At 38.8% G+C, this 24,807-nt stretch overlaps 1 protein-coding gene across 17 annotated transcripts in view; it reads right to left on the minus strand.

Moving 5' to 3' along the window:
• Positions 1-4,564: 4,564 nt before the first annotated feature.
• NRXN1 (neurexin 1) overlaps positions 4,565-24,807 on the minus strand; it is a 2,017,115-nt gene continuing 1,996,872 nt past the window's right edge. For all 17 annotated transcript variants that reach the window (XM_089676450.1, XM_089676454.1, XM_089676460.1 and 14 more), the window contains one exon: positions 4,565-7,778. In XM_089676450.1, coding sequence (XP_089532576.1) covers positions 7,474-7,778 — 305 coding nt within the window. In that variant the 3' untranslated portion in view covers positions 4,565-7,473. The remainder of the gene's footprint in view (positions 7,779-24,807) is intronic.

Below are 24,807 nucleotides of genomic sequence, written 5' to 3' on the forward strand. Positions count from 1 at the left end.
TACTGTATTTTCTCATGTACTGTCCCCCCACTCTAATGTACAGCGCTGAGCAAACCCCTTTTGACGCTATATAAACACTGTATAATAATAATAATAATCTGCTTGGAAACCATTATTTCCCTGCAATGAAGCTAGAAGAGCTACTCTATAGCAGGGATGTCCAAACTATGGCCCTCCAGGTGTTGAGGAACTGAAAGTCCCATGAGGCCTTGCAAGACTCTGACATCCACAGGCAAGACACCCAGAGGCAGAGGCACAATGGGACTTGTACTACTTCAACAGCTGGAGGGCCATAGTTTGGACACCCCTGCTCTATAGAGTAGTCGTCTCCAAACTGCTTCCCAAGGGCTGGATGTGGCCCTTTGCTTCATTTTATCTGACCCTTGGGGCATTATTCCCTCACTGTTAGCAACAGTGGGTCATAGTTCCTGCCACTGACACCAACAATGGGGCACTATTCCTCACACTGACACCCAATGATGGGGCACTATTCCTCCCACTGATACAAATGATGGAGCACTATTCCTCCCACTGACACCAATAGTGTGACACTATTCCTCCCAGTCATGGGGCATTTGTTACTGCTACTGGCACCGGGATTTTTTCTACTCTCACTGGCCACAGTCTGGCCCACCTAAAGTTTGAAGGACAATAGACTGGCCCTTTGTTTAGGAAGTTTGGAGACCCCTGCTCTAGAGAAAGAGTTACTCTTCCAATATGTTAAATTTGAATTACACTGTATGTATGTTAATAAATAAGTTATTCCCATTTTTGCATTACTTTGGGTGTTATTATTATTATTATACAGGATTTATATAGCGCCAACAGTTTGCTCAGCGCTTTACAATATAACGGGAGACAATACAGTAACAATACAGTTCAATACAAGAGGGAAAGGAGGGCCCTGCTCCTTGGAGCTTACAATCTAGGAGGGAGGGGCTAGTGGTACAAAAAGTAGTAACTGTGGGGGATGGACTGATAGATTTAGTTTGAGAAAGTGGAGTGATATCCATGCCGATATGTCGCTTAGTAGGTTAGTAATGTGAGAGGAGACTGAAGGAGTGAGGTGAGGGGTAGATAGATAGATTTGTGTGTCATCAGCATAGAGGTGGTATTTAAAGCCATGGGAGTTTATCAAGTGACCAAGGGAGGAGGTGTAGATGGAGAAGAGAAGGGGTCCAAGGACAGAACCTTGAGGGACCCCTACAGAAAGAGGGAGTGAAGAGGAGGAGGCAGCGTTATAGGTAACACTGAAGGAGCGCTGCAATAGGTAGGGGGAGAACCAGGAGAGAGCAGAGTCTCTGAGACCAAGAGAGTAGAGTTTGTTGAGGAGGAGGGGATGGTCAACCGTATCAAAATCCGCAGTGAGGTCAAGTAGTAAGAGTACGGATTAGTGGTCATTGGTTTTAGAAGTTAGTAGTTCATTAGTGAGTTTGAGTAGGGCAGTTTCAGTGGAGTGGAGTGAGCGAAAGCCAGACTGTAAAGGGTCAAGAAGGTTGTTTTCGGTGAGGTGGGAGCTCAGGCGATTGTAGACTAAGCGTTCTAGGAGTTTAGAGGTAAATGGCAGCAGGGAGATGGGTCTTAAGTTGTTCAGGTTGGTGGGGTCCAGGGAGGGCTTTTTAAGTATGGGATGTGATGTGTGCATGCTTTAGAGGGGAGGGAAGGCACCAGTAGAGAGGGAAAGATTGAAGATGTGAGTAAGGGAGCATAGGATGGAAGAAGAGGGTGACCGTAGTAATTGTGAGGGGACAGGATCCAGGGGGCAAGTAGTGAGACGGGCTTCTGAGAAAACCTTAGTGACCTCTTCAGTAGTAGCAAGGTCAAAAGAGGAAAGTGTTGAGGGAGGTTTAGTATAAAGTATGCTAAGTGGGATTGATGTCTGTGCAGTGGCGATGCCCCTACGAATTGCGTCAATCTTGTTTTTGAAATGATTTGCAATCTATTGAGCAGTGAGTGAGGTACTGTGTGGAGGTGGAGAAAGTAGAGAGTTAAAAGTAGAGAAGAGATGACGAGGACTGGATGACAAGGTATTAATAAGAGTGACAAAGTAGCATATAGCTCTCACCTCTGTGCCCTCATATTAGTGATCCACCAGTTTTCTGCCATATACTTTTAGTTCCAGTCCTACTCCATTTCACTCTAAGTGTTCAATGATTACTTTAGGGCAGTGCCCGAGTTCCAAATGGTCACTCTGCCCCTGCACCGCCCCCTAGTAAAACACTCCCACCACAAAGTTAACCGTTTGATCGCCCTTCATGTTAACCCCTTCCTGCCCAGTGCCATTAGTACAGTATCAGTGCTTTTTTTTCAGCATTGATCACTGTATTGGTGTCACTGGGGATGTCAGTGACACCAAGTCAGTTCCCCCCAGTGTCAGAATGTCCACTGCAGTCCTGCTATAAGTCGCTGATCCCCGCCATTACTTGTAAAAAATAAAAATAAAAAAAATCCCAGTATATATACCACCATTTGTAAACGCTATAACTTTCACGTAAGCCAATTAATTCACACGTACTGGGATTTTTTTCTTTAGCAAAGACATAGCAGAATACATTTTGGCCTAAATTTATGCCAAAATTTTGATTTTTTAATTTTTTTATTGGACATGTTTAATAGTAAAAACTCAAAAATATTGTTTTTTCTCAAAATTGTCAGTCTTTTTTTATAGCGCAAAAAATAAAAAATACACAGGCGATCAAATACCACAGAAAGAAAGCTCAATTTGTGGGAAAAAAGGACGCAAATTTCATTTGGGTGCAGCATTGCATGACCGCGCAATTTTCAGTTAAAGTAACGTAGTGCCGTAACACAAAAAAAATGGCCTGGTCAGGGGGGAAATCCTCAGGAAGGCAAGTGGTTAGTAATCATTTTAGGGGAACTTTTTTTGCCAAATACAGTTTTGCTATTTTCTGCTTACTACAGCTCCATAGGATCACATGACAAATGAAAACATATTAATTTCAAAGTTGAATGTTCCAATCAATACGGCTTAAAGTAGAACTTCACTTTCTCAATCAACATGGACTATTTCTAATTCTTAACCTGCTAGCATTAGTAAATGGATAGTAAAGTGTATTATATTTACTTGTTTTAAATTTTTCTTTTACATTTCTTCAGTTACTTCCCGGTTTCCATGCCTAGGTAAATTATGTTATGTATCCCGGGGAGGGGGGGTTCTCAGCTCAGCCAATACCTGAGCTAAGGACTAAGAGATTCCAGGAAGTAACTGCTGCATGAATCATCTGCCCTTACTCAAGATGGCCACTCACTGCCAGAAATGCCTGGCAATGTTTTTCAAAGTGATTTTTCAACAAAATAAAGCATGGAGACATGGATGGATGGAGGAGTTTGTTTTGAATATTAAAAATTAATTATATAGCATTTTTTGGTTTGTGGTGCTCAGATACAGTGTAGATCCAATTTAAGTTGCAGTGACTTTTAAAAAGGTTCCTGCACAATGTTTAGGCTCCCATGTATGAGCTTAATTTATTTTTCTATGTTATCTGTTGCTTTTAAGCTTTGCAACCGACTCTCATGTATATTTTGTCTCAAATGTTATGTTTGATCACGTCCTGTATTTTAAGTCGGTCTGCCATATGGTCACCTGGATTAAGCCGGTCTGTCCTTGTTGCAGGCGGACTCTACACTTGTGCATTTCAGTTAACTTCATGTTGTATCTACAGGTCCATACATCTATTGCATTTAGTGTACTTTGTAAAATATCAATAAGAATACAATTACATAAAAAAAGGTTCCTGCACTACGCTGATGCGACTTGAGCCCCATAGACTTCCAAATCTCATGAAAGTCACAAACAAGTTCACTAGAAATTACATGTATAAACAATGGGTGCAGCGCTTGAATGGAAAATTACCACAAATAATGCATACAATATGGACATATGCAAAAGTGACTGATAATAAAGTGCTGATAAATGAATAAATAAATGACGTGACTCAATGTGTTAAATAGTACTTGTCACTACACATGACCCATAATGGTGCATACAGTAAAGTGCAAAACCTGTACTCCACACATATAATCATATATCCGTGTCACTGAGCCGTGACTACTAATGCATATATAGTGATATATGTAAGCAATATAGTCCACAATATCCCAGTGGGTTAGGTGCATGGAAGATCACAAGGATTCCCAAAAACTGGTAGTATATTCAGAAGGTGATGGTGTATCCAAACTGATAAAAGACTGCACACTCACCAGATGCGCAATCAATATGCGCATTTAAGAGAGAACACTCTCAATGTTAGCTGGAAATCCCTCTGGAATATGGGGTATGGAATAATTAGCACTCACTTACCCACCCTGTGCATATTATCCTAGAAATTGCATGACAATGGGGTTGCAGCAGTGTAAACAGAGGGTTAGTAAATCAACTGCAATGTGCCTTGAAATGTGAACTAGTGTGTAAACATTTTTATTATCCCAGGTTTAATCCATAAAATTACCTGCAGACACCTAAAGTGTTTTTTATTTCTGGTTGTTCATATCATAGATTTTTTTTTTCTTTTACATCCCTTGTGAAAATAAAAACAAAGCGATGTATTAAGAAACATTTTATTAACAAAACAATAAATTCCACTTGCTTAGCATTTCCAGTAATGGATAAATTGGCCTTGCAACAAAATAAATTCATTTTCAATATCTATCACACAAACACAATAAACTGGCTTTGGGCCTCTTGGTTTGATTTTTGGGGATGAATCATCTCACACTTTTTTGATTTTGTTGTAAAGGCAACACATTACAGAATTGGAAATAAGCCACCTCATCCAGACTAAGTACAGCAAATATACAGGGAAAAAAAAAGAAAAGAAAAACCCTGTTGCAGAATATAAAATGTACCTACCCTTTCAATGAAAGGGACCTGGAACACAACGCAACAAAATGCGTCAGATGAATCCTCATTTTATGAAAGGATTAACATGATGACGTTGAGATGCTATAGCAAAATTGCATACATAATTTGACTTATTATCTGAAACAAACCTGAAGCAATGGTACTATAAATAAATGCAAAAATATCAGTAAAATAACTATAGAACTGAAATAGTAGCTCGGAAGAAAGGTATAAATGATTATCAAAGATAAAAAGTGTTGGCAAAATAGATGTAGACAAAGAAACATTGACAGTTGACCTTTTGATTACATAAAATAAAATACTTTATAAAAGACGTGTAGTACTTTGCTATCATAGCATGTTCAACTTATCAATTTGGCAAGTCTTGTTTGGACCACAGTTGTTTACTCTACATCTTTTCTTTTTTTTTAAGAGAACTATAATCATGACTGGACCTTTCACACGTTTTGTGCAATACAGCATTAAATAACTTTTTATCCCTGAGTACAGTTGACTTTCTCTAGTGTCCAGATGGAGATTTGTAGCAGGAAAAGTTATTTGATGCACCCTGTTCTTCTACAAGCTACCGGCTTTGGGGAGTGATCAAAACACCCTTGCTAAAAAGCAGGACTAAAAGGTATTTGGAAGCCCTATTAATATTTTTTATCAACTCTGCTGTTGTTTTTGTTCTTTGTGAACTTTATTTCAAAGTTACCTGGTAAATAAAACAGGGTCTTTTGCTTTGTTACCCCTTCCATTGAAATAAATTTTAAACTCTTCCTGTCTATAATGTGTGAACATCCACACTCTTCTCTAGAGACCTTCAAGTGAAAAGACTGAGTTCTCTTGAAGTACCCACTTTTAGGTTAATATATTCTCTTTGCATTTCCTCTTGAGTCGTCTGCTACTCTCAAGTCTTTTGCAACAAGCTTAATTCAGCAAAGCTTGAGAATTTTTAATTTATTACTATATATTAATTTGCTTTATAACTCCAAAAATCGTGATGTACAGAAAAATACAATTTTTTTTAAATATATGACAACCAAGCAATTTTTATTTTAGGATATTACTCTATTTTGCTTATCATTTTTTCATATTCTTATGAGAAAGAAAACCATTCTATCTACAAGGTGACTAATTTTTATTTTTAATTTAAGCCAAAAATATGAAATTTCTTTATATATGTTTGGAGAAAGGACACATAAATACATTGACTTGCAGTGAAAATACTGCAATCATTCCCAAGCCATAATCAACATGAACACCACTTTCTGTTCATGAGTGTCAATCATTTTTAATACTTTTTTTTTTTACATAAAATCAAGGTCCATTTTTTTAATTATTCATTTAAACACATAAAAGGCGTGTCATGTCATAGTTAAAAGGTAAAAGGTCCTTACAGTTAATTAGCTAGCATAAAGAATTACAGAATGCCTGTTGCAATAACTTGGACTTTTTAATTTGTTTTGGACAGTGTTAGATATCTTCACACCTTGTGGCTCGCCATACTGGAACTTGGCTGCAGTGGAATGTTGGCTATTGTGCTGTATAATATTAACATTTTTTTACATTCATACACATCCCCCAGCGGCATACTCACAAGAAATTAAAAAGAAAAGATAAAAATTGGGTAATGGCAGCAAGAAACTGAAACATGTCTGTTGGGTCAGACATTGGAAAACTGTCTATACCTAGCAACACTTAGAACATTGAGTTTACCAAAAATGGCTGAAGAGCAGATATATTTTGCATTGTCTATACAACAGGCTATAAAACATCACTTATCACAGTCCAGAAAGCACATATAGATGTGTTTTATATAAACATATGTAGTAACATATTAAGCGTGCATGAAAATTTTCAATGATTGCATCTATCCCTCTTTTTTTAATTTTGAAAAAGGGCCTTATGTTCCGTATTTGTGAAAATAAGGCCTCCGTAACATACTCTTCACAACCAGAAAGGGGTCTTTGTGAAAGTTTTTTTTTATTTTTTTAAAGTTTTCAGAAAAGCCAGCTTTTTTGTACCAGACATGTCTCCATGATTGCTTTGCTGCCCCATTGCCGCAAGCCACAGCAGTTTGCAAGTTCAGACAAGTTTTTGGCTGGCGTACATACTTCCATGTTGAATTGGGCACAAGCACTTTGGCTGCATCCAGAATCATAGGTAGCTTCTTTATTTTTTGTTTCTTTTAGTTGTGCCTGAACAGAATTGGAATTTATTTTTTAAATTTGAATTGTGCCTCGAAGTTGTATATTTTTTTCCTGTGCTTGGAGAATGCTTTGTCTACTCATTGTCTTTCCAAAACATTCCAACTGCGTAAATGGATGGGCAGAATATACGAAAACACTGTAGATAGTTGGGTATCTTAAGTGGCTCCTGTTTCTGGGAAACAAAACCGTGATGTGCTTGTTTTATATATATTTTTTTCCATTTGTTTTACATTTTTTTTTAAAAACAGTCTTTCCTTTCTGATCGCATTCCCTGTCTTCTTTATTTTTTTTATATTTTCAATGTGCTTCATAAAAAGTAAAGTAAATAAGTTTGTTAATTTTTATGTCTCAGATAAAATGAAGACTATTTCTATACACGTGTTCGTTAAGCGGCTGGGATCAGACGTAATATTCTTTGTCCTTGTTTTTCTTATTTTTGTTTGAACTTTTAGCGCTGCTGGGTTGTTTTTCCTTAATCACAGCCCCATTGGACTGCGCTGAGTTACTGATGTAGTTTCGACTCTCATCAACATGATAGGAGCCTTCATCCCTGTTTCGGTACTTGTACATGGCGTAAAGGAGGATGAGGATGCACAGGGCGGCTGCAGCTACTATGCCAACGACCATGCCGGTTGTGCTGCTAGATTCCCTGATGACCTCCGCTGAGCCTGGAATATCTCTCCCACCTGCTTTTGTTGGGTTTACTAAAGAACAAAAAGAAAAAGGAAATTTGTTATTACTGTGTATAAGTATGGATAAAGTAAACAGCTGTAAAAGTGATGTTGGAAAAGGTCTTGAAGCATTGAAAAACCACCATAATAACTGCTCCTAGGCACTTTGTACAAATCCAGTGGAAAGTTGATGGAATTACAGCCATGATCATAGGCTGCCAGCTCATCTCCTATGTTACAGACATGTTTAGCCTACACAGATAGGTGGCTAATTAAAATCAGTAAGAACATTTATTGAATTTGGTCAACATCATATAACTCTTTCAATAAATAAAGAAGAGAGAGCAGAGAGACAGAGAGATTCACTCACTAGTCTGCTGATTCTCCTTTCCTTTGCCAGTCACCAGCTGGGGGTGGGGGGAAACCTGTAAGTGTTACTTACCTGCAGCAGAGAAGGAAGGGCTGAGCCATGTGACAGGAACGAATGGACAGAAATATACATTTTTTGGCAGGTAAAACAGCTTTCTTAACCCCTTTCCTCCACCAGTTCCCAGCCCTTTAACAGTATCTAAATTCTGGGAAGCTGAGGCTGGCATTCCGATCATGTGACCACTGTGATTGGCAGTCACAGCAGTCACATGATTGGAAATATCCCAATCGCTAGAATGCATTGGGAGCTTTCCAGTACCAGCTCATTACTGTGCTGGGAGCGCGCTCTCAGCACAGTAAACTGTTTACCTAGGGATGCATATATGAGGCCACTCAGCATTAAAGACCACCCATTGGGAGGCAACATATATACACCAGGTCAGCAAGAAGTGGTTAACCCTTTGAGGACCGTAAGATTTTGGAACGCCAAAAGAATCAATTGTTTTGTTTTTAAAGTTCGTACACTTCAGTTGCTGTAACTAAGCCATTTCATGAAATAATTGGCAAAAAGCTAGATCCATTTGTTGTTTGTTGATAAAAACTAATATTTTGACTCAAACAAAAAAAAAAAGAGTTTTAAGTTCTTAATCAGATGATACACGCAATTACAAACATGGGACAAATATGTCCCTTGGTCCTCAAAGGGTTAAGTAAATTTCTTGTGTATATTAAGCTGTTTGCCTAGAGTTTAGCTTTAAGGGTTGGGTTTGCAACCAAAGCAGTGAGGTTTATTAAAGAACGAACACCAAAATCCCCTGCAACACCTAAGGAAGACTTTTATTCCAAATTATTATTTACAAGTCTTTCAGCCAAAGCTGAGTCATTAGAATTTTGGCCAACTGAAAAACTGGTCAGTAACAGTGGACTCTTTATGATCTTACTAATAATTAAAGGAAACCAGTACTGACAGAATTATTGAGCTTGCCATTACTGATCCACTTTTGAAATTTTAGCTGTCTGGTTGTATTTGGCTTCAATTCTCTCCAAGTCCCTGACCGGGAACAAGTATGCAGTTAGTGAAGGCAGAGGAAATTCAAAACTCCTGCTGTGAATCAGAAATGTATTTAAGTTTTTGAATAAACATTGGAAAAATATAACAATTGTTTTTAAAATGATGGTTTAGCAATATCAGCCTGTGCATGCTTTTGGGGACCCATTGCCTTTCACTAATTTCCCTTTAAAAGCAGATCTTAATTCTAACGTTTCTGCCTCCTCTCCCCTCCCTCTCTTAGCAATGGGCATTCCTTTTTTTCTTTTCAATGTGTTTTATTTTGTTTTGTTATAGAAAGAGATAGAAATCGGTTTACAAATTGATGTCCAAAAATGGACATTCTTTTTTTAAGGATTTTATTTGTACTGCAAAGCAGCACATCCTCTCTTCTCATCTAGATAAGACGTTGTTACCACCTCCAGTAAGTGTGCAGATGAGCCACAGGGCACGGATCCCTAGAGAATCTTGCAGCACATCTGCGCATGTGCCAGGGGTACCTGGTATCAGCGCACATGTGGGTCTTTACTGCGCATGAGCTAAGGCTGTCTTTGTGCATGGGCAGCATTTCCATGGCTTCCCGAAGTCCAGGAAGAACCTGTGGGCGCACCATAATAACAGTGCCTGGCGGGTGAAGTCACTTAATGAGGCGGACTGAAGTTCCACTTTAACCACTTCCAGACCGGACACTTTTACCCCCTTCCTGACCAGGGCAATTTTCAGCTTTTAGCACTATCACACTTTGAATGACAATTGCACAGTCATGCAACACTGTACCCAAATGAATTTTTTATCATTTTTTTGAGACAGATAAAGTTTTATTTTGGTGGTATTTATTCACCACTGGGATTTGTATTTTTTTTGCTATGTAAATGAAACGTCCAAAAATTTTGAAAAAAAGTGTTTTTTTTATAAAATTTTGCAAATAAATAATATTTCATCATAAATCTTAGCCAAAATTTATTCAGTTATATTTTTTAGTAAAAAAAAAAAATCCAAATTAGTTTATAACCAAAAATTATAATTTTTAAACATTTTTTTTTACATTTTATTTTATTTTTTTATATTATTATTTATTTTTTATTTTTTTTATTTTTTTTACATACTGTCACCCTAGCAGTACAGTGTCACCATGGTGACACTGTACTACTTGTGGAGGGTGATAAAGATTTTTTTTTTTTTTACACTGATTGCTTTTACACCCATATATGATGTAAAAGCAATCATTTCTCTTTCTCTCTGTGTGCATTCTTGCACTCATTGAGAAGTACTGAGTGAGCTTTGATTGGTCAAAGCTTGTCACATGGTACAAGGCTTTTGTGAATAGCCTTGTACCATGTGACCTCTGCGATCATTCACAGATTTCACACGTAGTAAGCAATGATGTCAGAAGTGACATCTTGCTTACTACTTTGCATGTGATCACTGATTGGCCAATCAGTGATCACATGATTGGGACCTCGTACAGAGGTCCCGTCCAACGATCGGTGTTTCACTGTGTCCGGAGGACACAGCGGGCACCGGATTGCGGTGTTGCGCGCTCCAAAGGGAGCGCGCACAAGCAGGGTGCGGGGAGGCCGTTTATAAACGGCCACCCGACCCTGCAGTGCCACCGTCCGGCCGTTTATATGCAACGGCCGGTCGGGAAGTGGTTAATATGTGCTCTTCCTATTAGTGTTATTTAAAGTATACCTGAAGGCAAAACTTTTTGTTTTTGGTTTTGGATAGAGTGCAGAGGAATTAAAACACCTAGGTTTTAATTGCTGTCTGTATTGCTGCCTGTTAAGGCAATTCACCCTCTCAATTTGTCCTGTTTACCACTATCATTCAAAGTGAAAGTAAAATAAAATCGCACATTTTGGATTGTTCTTGGAAAAGTAATGGATGGGAAATCTTTTAATAGGGGCACTAGTTCTGGTGGGCCCCAAAGGGTTCCCCAAATTTGCAGGGATTTCTTCTCACTTCCTGTTTTGGCTATGGGACAGGCAGTGAAGGCAAATCTCCCCAGTGGGATATAGATGGCAAAAAAATTCTGACAGGGGTTATAACCCTCGCTTACTCTATCTAAAGTGTTTTACCCATAGTTCCACTTTAAAAAGTTCATCATATTAAACTAAATATCAAACTAGCAATGATCAATGATTTTAGGATATCCAAGCTCTGCAGTTGTACCATAGAAAGTGTTATTTGATAATTGGTCAATCATGTTTTACAATATGTGGACAATAAGTGTTTTATTATTGTGGATGAATCGATACAGTGGTTAATATGTACCTTTTATATCTTATTGGCTTTCCTGTTACATTTTAAATTTTTCATAATAGTCACCCAGTATAAAAAAATGTTAGGACTTTAGAGATTCACTACTGTCTTGGATATAATAAAATAGTAATAAAATCGGACCCTAGGAAAGGATAAAGAGCTCATATTCCCACATCCATCTCTTTTATCATGACCAGAAGCCACAGTTTCCAAAGGTTAGATTTACATTAAAGGGGGTCCTGCAGTTGCTTTTAAGATTATGTCTGGGAAAGAACTCTCCGTATTAATATTCATAGTGACCATTACCAAGGGTCAATATTATTGTAGCTTACTGAAAATCCAATATATGCATAACAGATATGGAGCCAATACAAGTGTAAATGTTCTTGATGACTCTTCTACTTAAACCTTTTTTTTTCATTTTAGGATTACAAGACCTTTAAATGTTACAAATAAACATTCTGTTGGATAAGCATAACTGCTCCGTCTGTTGTCGATAAGCTTTCATTTTGTCGCTCAGTGTGATTGGGAAAAAAAGGTAAGATTCTATTAACAATGTAGCTTTAAAATGGAAACAGGGCAATGAATTTAAATGCTAGGTAAATCAATGTTCCACCTGCTGGAATGCCTCTCACGCGGAGCCCATTTTCACAATTATCTCACTTACCTATTCAACCTTCCAGTGGAAAGCAGCTTTTGATTGATGTTACCTACTGCCGCTTTTTCAAAGTAACTTTGAACTGGCCTGAATAATAGTGTAAACTTGTTTTTGCTCTTAAAGTAGAATAAAATATCCAATGAAAGAGCTCAACAGAATTAATTCTCCTATTCTCACACAAGAGCTATGAAAAAAAGAAAACCTGATGTGGTTAAGGAAACTTTCAAAGCAAGTTGATAACATTGGTATTGGTAGAAAACTGTATCCTCTTAGAGAAATTTTAACCATGTTTCATATTCTCCCTGTTTGGTTAAAAAAAAGACTATGCACCATTGACATAGGAACATTGGAAATTGATTTGCATGGCTCTGCCCACTAATGATAAATAAACTTGTTATTTTGATCATGATGGGAGCTTCAAAATGTAAATACCTTTTGTTTTATGAAGGTTCCATTATGCTTCATGTTCTCCATGTCAAAGGCCAAGGCAAGTTTTTCAAATCGACTTAATTCTCAGTTGGTTGAACTAGGTGGACTTGTGCCTTTTTTTAACCAGATATGTAACTAAGACAAAGCATTTTTTTTAATGTTGTAGTTCTGTATGCAGTGTGGCTGATGTGTGTAAGCTTAGCTGTATAGAGTTGCTAATCCTTTGGCATTTAAAACAGTAAGCATATACTGTATGTATGTGTTGTGTTCAAAAGTTTGCATACCCTGGCAGAAATCCTGAAATGTTGGCATTGATATTACAAATATGACTGATCATGCCAAAAAAATGTCTTTTATTGAAGGATAGTGTGATCATATGAAAACATTTATCACCACATAGTTATGTGAGAATAATATGCCCGACAACACCCTGAAGTGCCTTAGCGGGTGTCATTGGTGCAGGAAAGGTTTCTTTCCGACCATGCAGCTCAAATTTGTTCAAGTATTACTGTATTGTGCTCTTTGAAACAACCACACCATCTTTTTCCAGTGCAGCCTGTATTTCTCCTGAGGTACCTGTGGGCTTTTCTTTTTTCCCCAAACAATTTATCTGGCAGTTGTGGCTGAAATCTTTCTTGGTCTACCTGACCTTGGCTTGATATTAAGAGATCCCAGAATTGTCCACTACTTAATAAGTGATTGAACAATACTGACTGGCATATTCAAGGCTTTGGATATTTTTTTATATCTTTTTCCATCTTTATCAAATTCCTTTACCTTGTAACACAGGACTTTCGACAGTTCTTTTATGCTCCCCATGACTCAGTATCTAGGCTGCTCAGTGCATCCTTGTGAGAGCTAACAAGCTTGTTGACTATAAATACACAGACTTGCCTTTGCAAAAGCCACAGACGTGGGAAATTAACCTTAATTACCACTTTAACCCATGTGTCTCACCTTGTGTGTTTATACCAAGGCCAAACATTCAGGGGATGGAAACTTTTGATCCGGGCTACTTGGATGATTTTGGTTATCAATATGATTTAAAAAGGAACCAACAACAATGTGATAAATGGCTTCATATGATCATCATCCTTAAATAAAAGACAGTTTGTTTGGCATGATGAGTCATATTTTCAATATGAATGCCAAAATTTCACAATTTCTGCCAGAGCGTGCAAACCTTTGAGCACAACTGTATTTCAAAAATGCATATAGCTATATAACTGTAATTATGCTTTAATGTCTGATGGGAACCTAGATCTTGTCCAGTTTGTATTGCTGTGCGTGTTTCATAATTTTTCTAAACCCACTGCTTGAGTATGCACTTTCAACATTTTATAACATGGTCCAATACAACTGCATGTGGTCCCTATCTGATATTGACTTTACATTGAGCTTTAAAGCATGCAGTAAAATGTCTTGCTTCAGAAATTAGATTTAAGTTTCAGACTTAAAACCCTTTGGCCACTTTTCATTAATATTTAAGAAACAGCACTACACATACAGACTCCTGTGGAGCCTGAGAATTGAAATTAACGCAACAAGATTATTTTAAAGGAAAGAATCATTTTTCTTAGTTTGCTCATACTGAGGGTTCCAAATGACATTTAAATAGAGCATCACTGTGATTACTTTTAAGAAATGTTCAATCACTGTTCTCCTGTTATCTCTCTGTCTGCTTTTACGGACAAATTACTTCATATTAGGATAGCATCAAGTAAGAGCCTTTCACTGGTAAAAACATTGCTGAAAGTAATTTTGTACTTTTTTCCCTTTAAATTAATATACTTTATCAAGAAATATATACACATATATATATATATATATATATATATATATATAAAATAAAGTTTACTTTATATTGATATAAAGCAAAATGATAGGCTTGGAAGGCTACCAAATGGCATGTGTGAAAACTGCCTTCCTAACCATCTTACAGATCCAGATTTACCAGACCACTCAGAGATTCAACACTAGAATGGATTTCAATGAGATGGAACTTCAGGTTTACTTGTCCTTTTGACACAAATCCAACATCTCCTGCGCTCAGGGACCTAGATCAGAAGAAGGAATTGCCTTCCTAACTATCTTGCAGATCCAGATTTACCAGACCACTCAGAGATTCAACACTAGAATGGATTTCCATGAGATGGAACTTCAGGTTTACTTGTCCTTTTGACACAAATCCAACACCTCCTGCGCTCAGGGACCTAGATCAGAAGAAGGAACTGCCTTCCTAACTATCTTGCAGATCCAGATTTACCAGACCACTCAGAGATTCAACACTAGAATGGATTTCCATGAAATGGAACTTCAGGTTTACTTGTCCTTTTGACACAAATCCAACACCTCCTGCGCTCAGGGACCTAGATCAGAAGAAGGAACTGCCTTCCTAACTATCTTGCAGATCCAGATTTACCAGACCACTCAGAAATTCAACACTAGAATGGATTTCCATGAAATGGAACTTCAGGTTTACTTGTCCTTTTGACACAAATCCAACATCTCCTGCGCTCAGGGACCTAGATCAGAAGAAGGAACTGCCTTCCTAACTATCTTGCAGATCCAGATTTACCAGACCACTCAGAGATTCAACAATAGAATGGATTTCCATGAAATGGAACTTCAGGTTTACTTGTCCTTTTGACACAAATCCAACACCTCCTGCACTCAGGGACCTAGATCAAAAGAAGGAACTGCCTTCCTAACTATCTTGCAGATCCAGATTTACCAGACCACTATGAGATTCAACACTAGAATGGATTTCCATGAGATGGAACTTCAGGTTTACTTGTCCTTTTGACACAAATCCAACACCTCCTGCGCTCAGGGACCTAGATCAGAAGAAGGCCAATCCAACAATATGATGAAAATAAAATGTTCATCCAACACTGATCAAAGGTTGTGCGTCTCTAACATGAAGCTGGGGAAGCTCGATATAAACTGTAGTAGAGAACAAAAAACAAAGCGCACCAACCTTGCACATTACCTCAGTAGACAATTAATAAAGAGCTCTGGGGAAGAAGGGATCCCCCTTCGAAACTCGTCAGCTTGACCAAGAGAGTATCTCCCTTCTGAATGGGATTTGCACGTATCTCCTAACCCAGTGTTTGGTTTTTGGATGTTATATGCCTTTTATACTGCTACTCTTGTGAGTATATTTCTTATTAATAAATGTATTAATTGCCTACTGAGGTAATGCGCAAGGTTGATGCACTTTGTTTTTTGTTCTCCACTACAGTTTACTTGTCCTTTTCACTGTTTTTCTTCAAACTGCATTTGTTTCTCTCTTAACTAGTTTTACACTGAAGCTCATCAACCAATGACCTCATATCAAGACAGCTTTTTAATTACTCCTATGCTATATCAATATCCCGAATCCCTTTGTCTCTACTCAAACACTTACATAATTCTATTAGGCATATTGCCAGGCACTACACTTTGACATGTAGTTTATTGATCATAAAATAATTGAACTTTTTCATATGAGCCCATTGTATTTCTTTTGTCGCCTCTGAGTGACAGGGCCATGGCTATCTTTCCCTGCACTGAAAATGCCTTTTAGAATCAACACAGCGCCTTATTCAATAGCTGACATTCTTTGTGCAAGACTTGTAGCTGTTTCTCTGTAGATAACAATTCTATCTCTTTATGGATCAAAGTTTTCAGTTTCGCATGCTTTAAGTGAATTACATTTCTTTTATCTTGGGGTTTTATTATTGTTTGCCTATATTTTAAATGAAGCATAAAGAAGTGTCACTCTGGGCTTATCTAGGCTGCAGTCTAATGTCAAAGCTGTGTTTAAGGTTCCATTTCATTTTATGTTCTCCTTTTATCGACACCGCTTTCTTAATACCACAGAAAAGATTTTCTTGAGTTATTTTGCTTTTTAGCATTAAGCATATTCTTTGTGTACAGTTTGTTTATTGCATTACACACTCATAGTGTTACTCTCATTCTGGGAATACACTATATGGCAGGCTTTTATTTATTCTATATTCTACAGAACAAATGGTCTTAATATTGCAGGAGATAGTTGGAAAATATTAGTGACGTTTGCACAAAAGGCCTATGTGTTGTGATATATATGAAATAGCCTTATTCCTGAATTATATTTAGGCGTTAACCCTTTGAGGACCAAGGGACGTATTTGTCCCATGTTTTTAATTGCGTGTATCATCTGATTAAGAACTTAAAACTCTTTTTTTTTTGGTTTGAGTCAAAATATTAGTTCTTATCAACAAACGGATCTAGCTTTTTTGCCAATTATTTCATGAAATGGCTTAGTTTCAGCAACTGAAGTGTACACACTTTAAAAACAAAAAAATTGATTCTTTTGGCGTTCCGTAATCTTATGGTCCTCATAGGGTTAAGCCCCCCATGCAAATGGGAAATCTACCCCTGTGCATCCTAAACCAAGGGGTTAATTTACTAAAACTGGAGAGTGCAAAATCTGGTGCAACTCTGTGCATGGTGGCCAGTCAGCTTCTAACTTCAGCTTGTTCAATTAAACTTTGACAATACAACCTGGAAGCTGATTGGTTTCTCTGCAGAGCTGAACCAGATTTTGCACTCTCCAGTTTTAGTAAATCAACCTCCAACTTCTTAGTTTGCCTGGGGGGGCACAGGTGCAATGTCAAAGTCTATGGCAGGCTAAATACACAGCAGCTAGAGTGGTTCTCACATTTGGGACCCTATGCATTTATGGGCCAATTCCAGAACACGGAATACCTGCACATAGGGCCCTAAACCCTTACCACTTGGTACAGTGTTCAGCCTTATCCAACCGCAGCATGTTTCAGCCTGCCATAGATTTTGATAGTCATTCATTGAAGCAACATTCATAGCAAAAACAGCATGATGGTTCAGTGAAGGTAGTATTGGAAGATTGATAACTGTTCCTTTACAATTATGTACAAAGGAGGTAAAAGTGAGCACTAAAATTAAGCTGCTGTACACCGAAAAGGCACAAAAAACCTCTTACGACCAAAGTACAGCTCTGCGCCTTTGTTGTCAGTTCCTTTACAATTACCTAATTTTTCTTACAAAAAAAAAAGAAAAAGAGACCAGCACAAAAGGAGCCTCTAAGTGTAGTAACCACAAAGCACTCAAGACTATTACACTCACAAAGATGATCTGACAGTGAAGCATGTAGCGGTGCACTATGACAGGCTGGGTCCTCACAGTCTTGAACAGCCCTGGTCAGGGGAAGCAGGGAAGTCCTCTGAAGAGGAGAAAGGATCAGAAGCCTCATGAGGAGCTGACACTGGTTTCTGTCAAACAAAGCCTCACCCACAGGATTGACAACACACCCATGTCGTGCACACATGGGTTTCTGGGGCAATCTCTCTTTCAGCAACCTCAGAGGCTTAAGCCAGGATCCGCATATGGGCAGGGTGGTTGTACAGAAGTCAACGTACTATTGGATGTCTGTACAACCGTCCTGTTGGGTTTTTGCTGCTCGATCAGCACTGCAGGCTATAATCGACAACACTGAGCCATTGTATTTTGAAGTCTCCCTGCTGTCAGAATACAATGACTCAGTGGGGAGGATTCCCCCATCCATCTTGAATGTGTGGATGGGAGAATCAAGCCTTTTTTTTTTCACTCAACCTGCTGGCTGAACGAAAAAAAAAAAAACATTTATAGGCTCATTTTGTACTGGTCTGTTTTCTTTTTATGTCTCCCATAATCATCCAGAGCTCCATTCTCTGTTTACCTTGTTGCAGTGGACGGCCTCTTTGTTGTAGAAGCCATGGAGGGGATTTACTAAAACTGGAGCACCCAGAATCTGATGCAGGTGTGCATGGTAACCAATCAGCTTCTAACTTCAGCTGGTTCAATTAATCTTTGACAATAAAACCTGGAAGCTGATTGGTTTCTATGTAAAACTGCACCAGATTTAGCACTCTCCAGTTTTAGTAAAACTACCCCCAAGTGTCTAGTGCCCAATTTATACTTGTCATATGTCAGTACCCCTTTCTAATTAGCCCTTGCTAACTATAATTTTGTCAGGCTGTCACTGACATTTTTAGCTCATAAGTGGTTTGATGTTTTTCTATTACCAATCTATTTCAGACCATGGTGTAAATGTACAGTCGGGGTTCGGCACAAGGAATACATTGTTTTTATCCTAATTTTGTTTGCCAAACACATATATCAAATTTGTCAAACCAAAGTTCCCGGATCTTTTTGGTCCCATTCTAATTGTCCTTATAACAGTGCTTCGCTACTCACACACTTCAGATATCAGAACCTGGACTTGTCCTGGGAAAGACAAACTGCCCACAAAGAAATGTCCACTACTCTTCAATACTGTCTGAGCATCCCATGAGGTTTTAATATAGCGCTCATATTTCCTTTGCCATGGATTTGAGCTAACAGTTGAAAATTAACTAAAATAATCCACTAGCCACCTATTAAGTCTAATCATGTGTGGCCAGCTTTAAAGGAAAGCTCCTTACCAAGCATTAAGGTGATTAATAACTACTATTGAGCAAAGGAATAATTAAGTTTTGTTCTGAAAATAAAAAACTGTGATGGATTTTTCTCTTGGTATTCATTGTTTTATGTAAATACAATGTATAGATCTTAGGAATAAATGGAATACCTCTGTTTGAAAAAAAAACTGCTGGCTGAGCTTTACTATTGGTGAAAAAAGGCTTGTAGACTGTCTACCTCATTACAGGATGAACATTTGTATTTTCCTGATGTTTCCCAATAATAACTGTTTTTTGTTTGTTGGACAAATATTAAAAGTGAAGTCTGGATGCAATTTTTGTGTCTCCCCTCCTCTAAACCTGAGATTACATCCTTATTGGAGCAGTGTGGTGACATCATTTTGCAACACCATCCTTAGGTTATCTTCTTAAGAAAGAATTATCAAAAATAATGTACAGAGGTCATTCTCTAGGTTAGCGGTGGCATACAATGTAGCTTTTTAGAAACCAAAAGTATGTTTTGTTTAATTTGTAGTTCTATTTTAGGACTACTTTTGACTAAATTCCAATTGAAATTTTTGCATGCTAAAGGTAAAATTTGATGGGAGGCTTCCTATGCAAGTAGATGTCAACAATCTATTAAACAAGTTGTAAAGACTCATTCAAGAATTAGACATCACCAGGGGCGGACTGACCATTTGGAAACTTGGGCACTGCCCGGGGTCAGTAGGGGGCCCCATGAGATGCCCCTGGTACCTTTTCATAGGCTTTTTTGAGTTTAGGCAAGGACACAGGGGCCCCATGATCCCCTATTGCCCAGGGGCCCCATGAGTTGTCAGTCCACCCCTGGACATCACACTAAAAATGTGTTGTGGTTCTATGCATACAGAAAAGTGTGTTGAAAAAGTACAAAAAGCAAACATATCCACTAACATTTCAGGGTCAAACCAGGCTCCTTTCTCAAGGTGACAGACACATCAGACCCATGCCATTGTTGTAAAACACATGTCCTTGATTGAGTATGCATAGCCATACTGAGCAAGTACTAGAACTTTAGTGACATTCCAGAAAACCATCCTCATCCACTGTATGCCAAGCAATCCATATACAGCAGTTGGCATGCATGCCAAAAACCAGAAGCACTCTTTCCAATAACTGGAATCCGTCATTATGCATCACCTCTTCCCTCAGTTGACCAGCAAATGAGAAATAGTCTAACTTACGGTCCACATAGTAACGGGAACAAAGCTTGCTTCAGTATACATCAAATTTGGACAAAGTAGCAAAAAACAGTACATTAATCTGCAATGATCAAAGGGCATGGTAGGACCCAGGAGCTGTCAATGCCATTTACAAAGAATGAAACAAAAATAACAAAATAACAAAAATAAAAAGGAACATAACAATGAAAAGCCATAAAAGGCAGTTTTAAATAATGGTAACAGATAATCACATATAATACCAAGAAAGCACTGATGTGGGCCATGGTTGACCATGTGTTCATAGCTCATTCTGTGGCCAACTGGGGGAAGAGGCAGTAAATGATGACAGCGTCTGATTAGTGGAACACAAGGTATATCCACTTCAGGTTTCTGGAACACATGCTAAATGCTGTCTGCAGATTGCTTGCCACTGTATTTGAACCTCAATATGTGTTTGGAATTTTGAGGTTTTGGCATTTTTTGGCAAGTTGGCTTTTTTTTGAATGAGCTATAATACTTTATCATATTTAGCAGACTCATTAGCTCACTGCAGATGTCTTGCCATGAAGGGGTTTGAACAATGCAAGGTATTTCCACTTCATGTTTCTGGAACACATGCCAAATGATGTATGCCGATTGCTTGCCACTGTATTTGACCCTCAATAAATGTTGAGACTTTTGAGGTTTTGGCATTTTCTGGCATGCTGGCATTTTCTTAAATTAACTATAATACTGTATCACCTTTAGCTGTACAACCCTCAACAGGGTGAATGGGGTTTGATGCCAGATGGGTCTACTCTCTTGACTCTTGTTACCCCTTGATAAGCTTGAGGGCTGACCTCCTGCTTTCAGGTTCATACCTCTGCTCTCCAATCACATAGTGTAAAAGGGGTCAACTGAGTTGACCACACATGTTTATAGAGCTCTCATTAGCTCAGTTCAGATATCTTGCCTTGAGGGGGTTTGGACAATGCATGCATGAATAACCATCCTCAAAATTCTATTTACATACTAAAGTTCTGTATATCGCTCATGGGTGAGGTACTGAGGATGCAATTCCTGGACTCATTTTAGGGACTGGATTTAATACTTTTAAGTCACAAACTCGAAAAGAGCATGTTGTAAATGAATGTTACAAAAATATCTTCTTCTTTATCTATATTCTTGTCCTGGGTGAGTGAGGTCAAAGCATCGACATGGCAGCGAAGGAACTAACACCCTTAAAAGAATGAGGCATCAATGGCAGCCTGCAAAATTCTCCCATGAGTATAAAGGTACCACAGATGAACAGCCCAACTTTAGTGAAATTCTCTTTTCTCTGCATTTCCTGGGATTCTAACCTGCATACGGCACAATTGGTTATGGAAAGGATTACGTACAAGCCATTACTCTTTATTATATATGCAGATCAGTTCATGCATGCCTTTTAAATGCAAAGACAATCAAACATTTTGACTATCCGCATGTTATACTGCTGCTAAGTAGCGTGTTGGGCAGATTTTAGCCCTGTGATGCAAAGTAATCTTGTACATCAATATTTGCCTTCTTTTTCCTGGATGTACTGAATTATCATGTACATTGATTTTTATATCTAGCAGGTAGCCTACCTTTATTTAAAGCATGTCCTTCCTCGGAAGGCTGTGAAGCCTAATTGGCACGGACAATATCATTCCACTATTATCATTATACAGCAATAATGATCATACGGATGGGTTAGCAGCTTTTAAGCATCTCACAGGCAATAATCACAGATATGCTATTTCTGTAGTCAGCAATAGATGCACGGCTTAAATCCATGCATATAGGATAAGGCTAGAGATGGTGCTGAGCAAGTCAGCCTACAGCACATATCTATTGTACTCACATAAGTAAGTATGGCTATTGATTTCCTCAAATTACCCAAGATTCTGTGTGCAAACTTCAGATAGCCCTGTTATGGTACTCAATGGGATGCTTAAGGGTGTGAAACAGCATAATGGCCCTGAACTTTCAGGAAATGTAATGTTAATGGAAGCTGATGCATTTTATTTTTGTAATATGGTTTGCTATACAGCACTAAGGTAAACTTGTGTCACACTGAAAGTGCATGAGCTGCTAAAAAGCTAAGGACAGGTATCTATAGGCTGTACATTAGTTTTCTACTTCAACATTTGTTAAATAACAAAAAACAATGAATTAAATGTGAAGGCTGCATTCACAACGGAGAGTTTCTGCCCTGCGTTGTTGGAAATGTGCAAAAATACGCTAAAATACACACCACACGCTTGTGGTGCCATTATTTCTTAGTGGCACCCCAAATGTGGATAGCATTCCTGTGTTTTGTTGTGTATTTGTCAAGCAACAAAACACTAGCTAGGCATGATAAAATGCAGAATGCATTCATGAAAACTTAAAGTGAAAAAAAAATCCTTTCAGTGGGGCTTCACCTACATTGCAAGGGTTAAATGCTTAGAATATAAGGAAAAGAGATTTTTACTTACTTTATTTGTCAACTCCTTTCCCCAATGATCTGGGTTGTGAAATGTCCCTCAGCATCCTCAAGTACAATTCAGGCTATTGGCCCTGCGTTGTACTTGATGATATGAGAGTGCCTATGACCGATGGAGCACCTTAGAGCAGGGGCTGCATGGGCCAGAATTTCAAAATGAAGGGAGCCCATGAGAGTAAACGCTTAGGTAGACAAAAGTACTTGGTGACATATGAGTGCCTGTGAGGGATGGAGCACCTTAGAGAAGGGGCTGCGAGATCGGTTTTACAGCACGGAGGAAGCCTAGGAGAGTGAGAGATTAGGTAGACCAAAGTACTTGATGACATAGGAGTGCCTGCAACCAATGAAGCACCTTAGAGATGGGGGTGAGGGGGCCAGTTTTACAGCACGGAGGAAGCCGAGGAGAGCGAGGGATTAGGTAGACAAAAGTACTTGTTGGCATAAAAGTGCCTGCGGGTGATGGAGTGCCTTAGAAAAGGGGCTTCAGAGGCTGGTGTTAAGATGGGTATACATGTTCCATTTTTTTTTTTTGTTCAAACAGCAGGCTGAATGAATAAAAAACTGACAGATCCAGGGGTGGACTGACCATTTGGAAACTCGGGCACTGCCCGAGGGCCTGGGGTCAGTAGGGGGCCCCATGAGATGCCCCTGGTACCTTTTTCATAGGCTTTTTTGAGTTTGGGCAAGGACACAGGGGCCCCATGATCCCCTATTGCCCGGGGGCCCCATGAGTTGTCATTCCACCCCTGGACAGATCCCCACATCAACACAACAATGTGTAGTGCAGGGATCCGCTGTTCCATTGTATTCTGCCAGGTGGATTTCCGGCTCCCTCTGCCAGATTACACTGATTAGTGCTTGGAGCCATTAGCTACAAGTGCTAATCGAATGCTGGTTTTACAGCAAAACCGTTCAACAGAAGCCAGTCGTTAGAAGAAGGGGCTTTACAACATGTAGAGAGCCTATGAGAGGGAGGGATTAGGTAGACAAATGTAATGTAGGCATAAATGAGCCTTTAACCCTTGCACAACTTCAATTGTGGATCTTTTTTATACCAGTCTACTACAAATAGTATTTTTTACATACAGAAATTAATGGTAAGCTTCAAATGTAATGAAGACTAACACATACTGACATGTCCACTTTAAAAGCATTATCTTTTTTTGTGAGAAAAAAACACTAATCCTTCATGGATAATAATGAAAATCTCTTCAGCTGTCATTAGAATGATCATTAGTTATTAGATTGACACACCACTTGGTTTATCCCAGGATTAAGAATCTAAAAAGACCACAATACTGTGACTCCAAAGGGAATAGAATGCAGAAAACAAGAATTAACTTGTAATAGGCTTAACCTCGTTAAATAATACCAGCGTCTCATGTTATCACCTTCTTTGTGACACAACTCTAGAATTCACTGTTATTTATTGGCAAAGTTGTCAAAAGTAAGCATCACTTATTTGTTTTGGGTTTCAAAAGTATTTTTGCTTGATCGGCATTCATCCCTGAACACATAGGAGCCGTAAACACGGGTACCGCTCCATAAAGCACTCAGCCCCATCCATCTGCAGGTTGCCATAGACTTTTCCACGCTACCTTGAAGCAGGGTATATACTACGCCTCAAAAAACCAAAAAATAGATCTGGCACGTACAATGGCTAATACAAAAAGTTTTATTAATATAAAGATATAAAAAATTATTGTTCCAGTGTATAGTAACTCAGTGTTCCCCTTCCCCTCCTTCCCTCCCTTTTTTTCCCCACCTATTTTTCCCCTCCTCCCCGACCTACCTACCTATGCATCCTCTGAAAACACCCTTCCCCATCCCCCATCCCCTGGAGAGTAGATGATCACACAGATGCCCCGCTAGGCAACCAGTACATTGTCTCTGGGTTGGGTGTCATGTGCCTAAGAGAATGATTGCCGGTAGATAAACAGAGGAGTCCTTCTTGGAGAATATGCCACAGCAGACTAAGTATAAGGTCCGTATACTTAGTCTGCTGTGGCATACTCTTCAAGGATGACTCCTATGTATACCTATCAACAATCACACTCTTAGCCGTCCAACCCAGAGGCAATCCAGAGGTTTCCTAGCAGGGCATCCATGTGGTCATCTAACCCCCCCCCCCCCCGGGTGGGCTCAGAGGGCATTTGCATAGGT

The sequence above is a fragment of the Staurois parvus genome, unplaced genomic scaffold, assembly GCF_062004578.1.
Source record: "Staurois parvus isolate SC_StPar_1 unplaced genomic scaffold, SC_StPar_1.0 ptg000169l, whole genome shotgun sequence".
Taxonomy (NCBI): Eukaryota; Metazoa; Chordata; class Amphibia; order Anura; family Ranidae; genus Staurois; species Staurois parvus.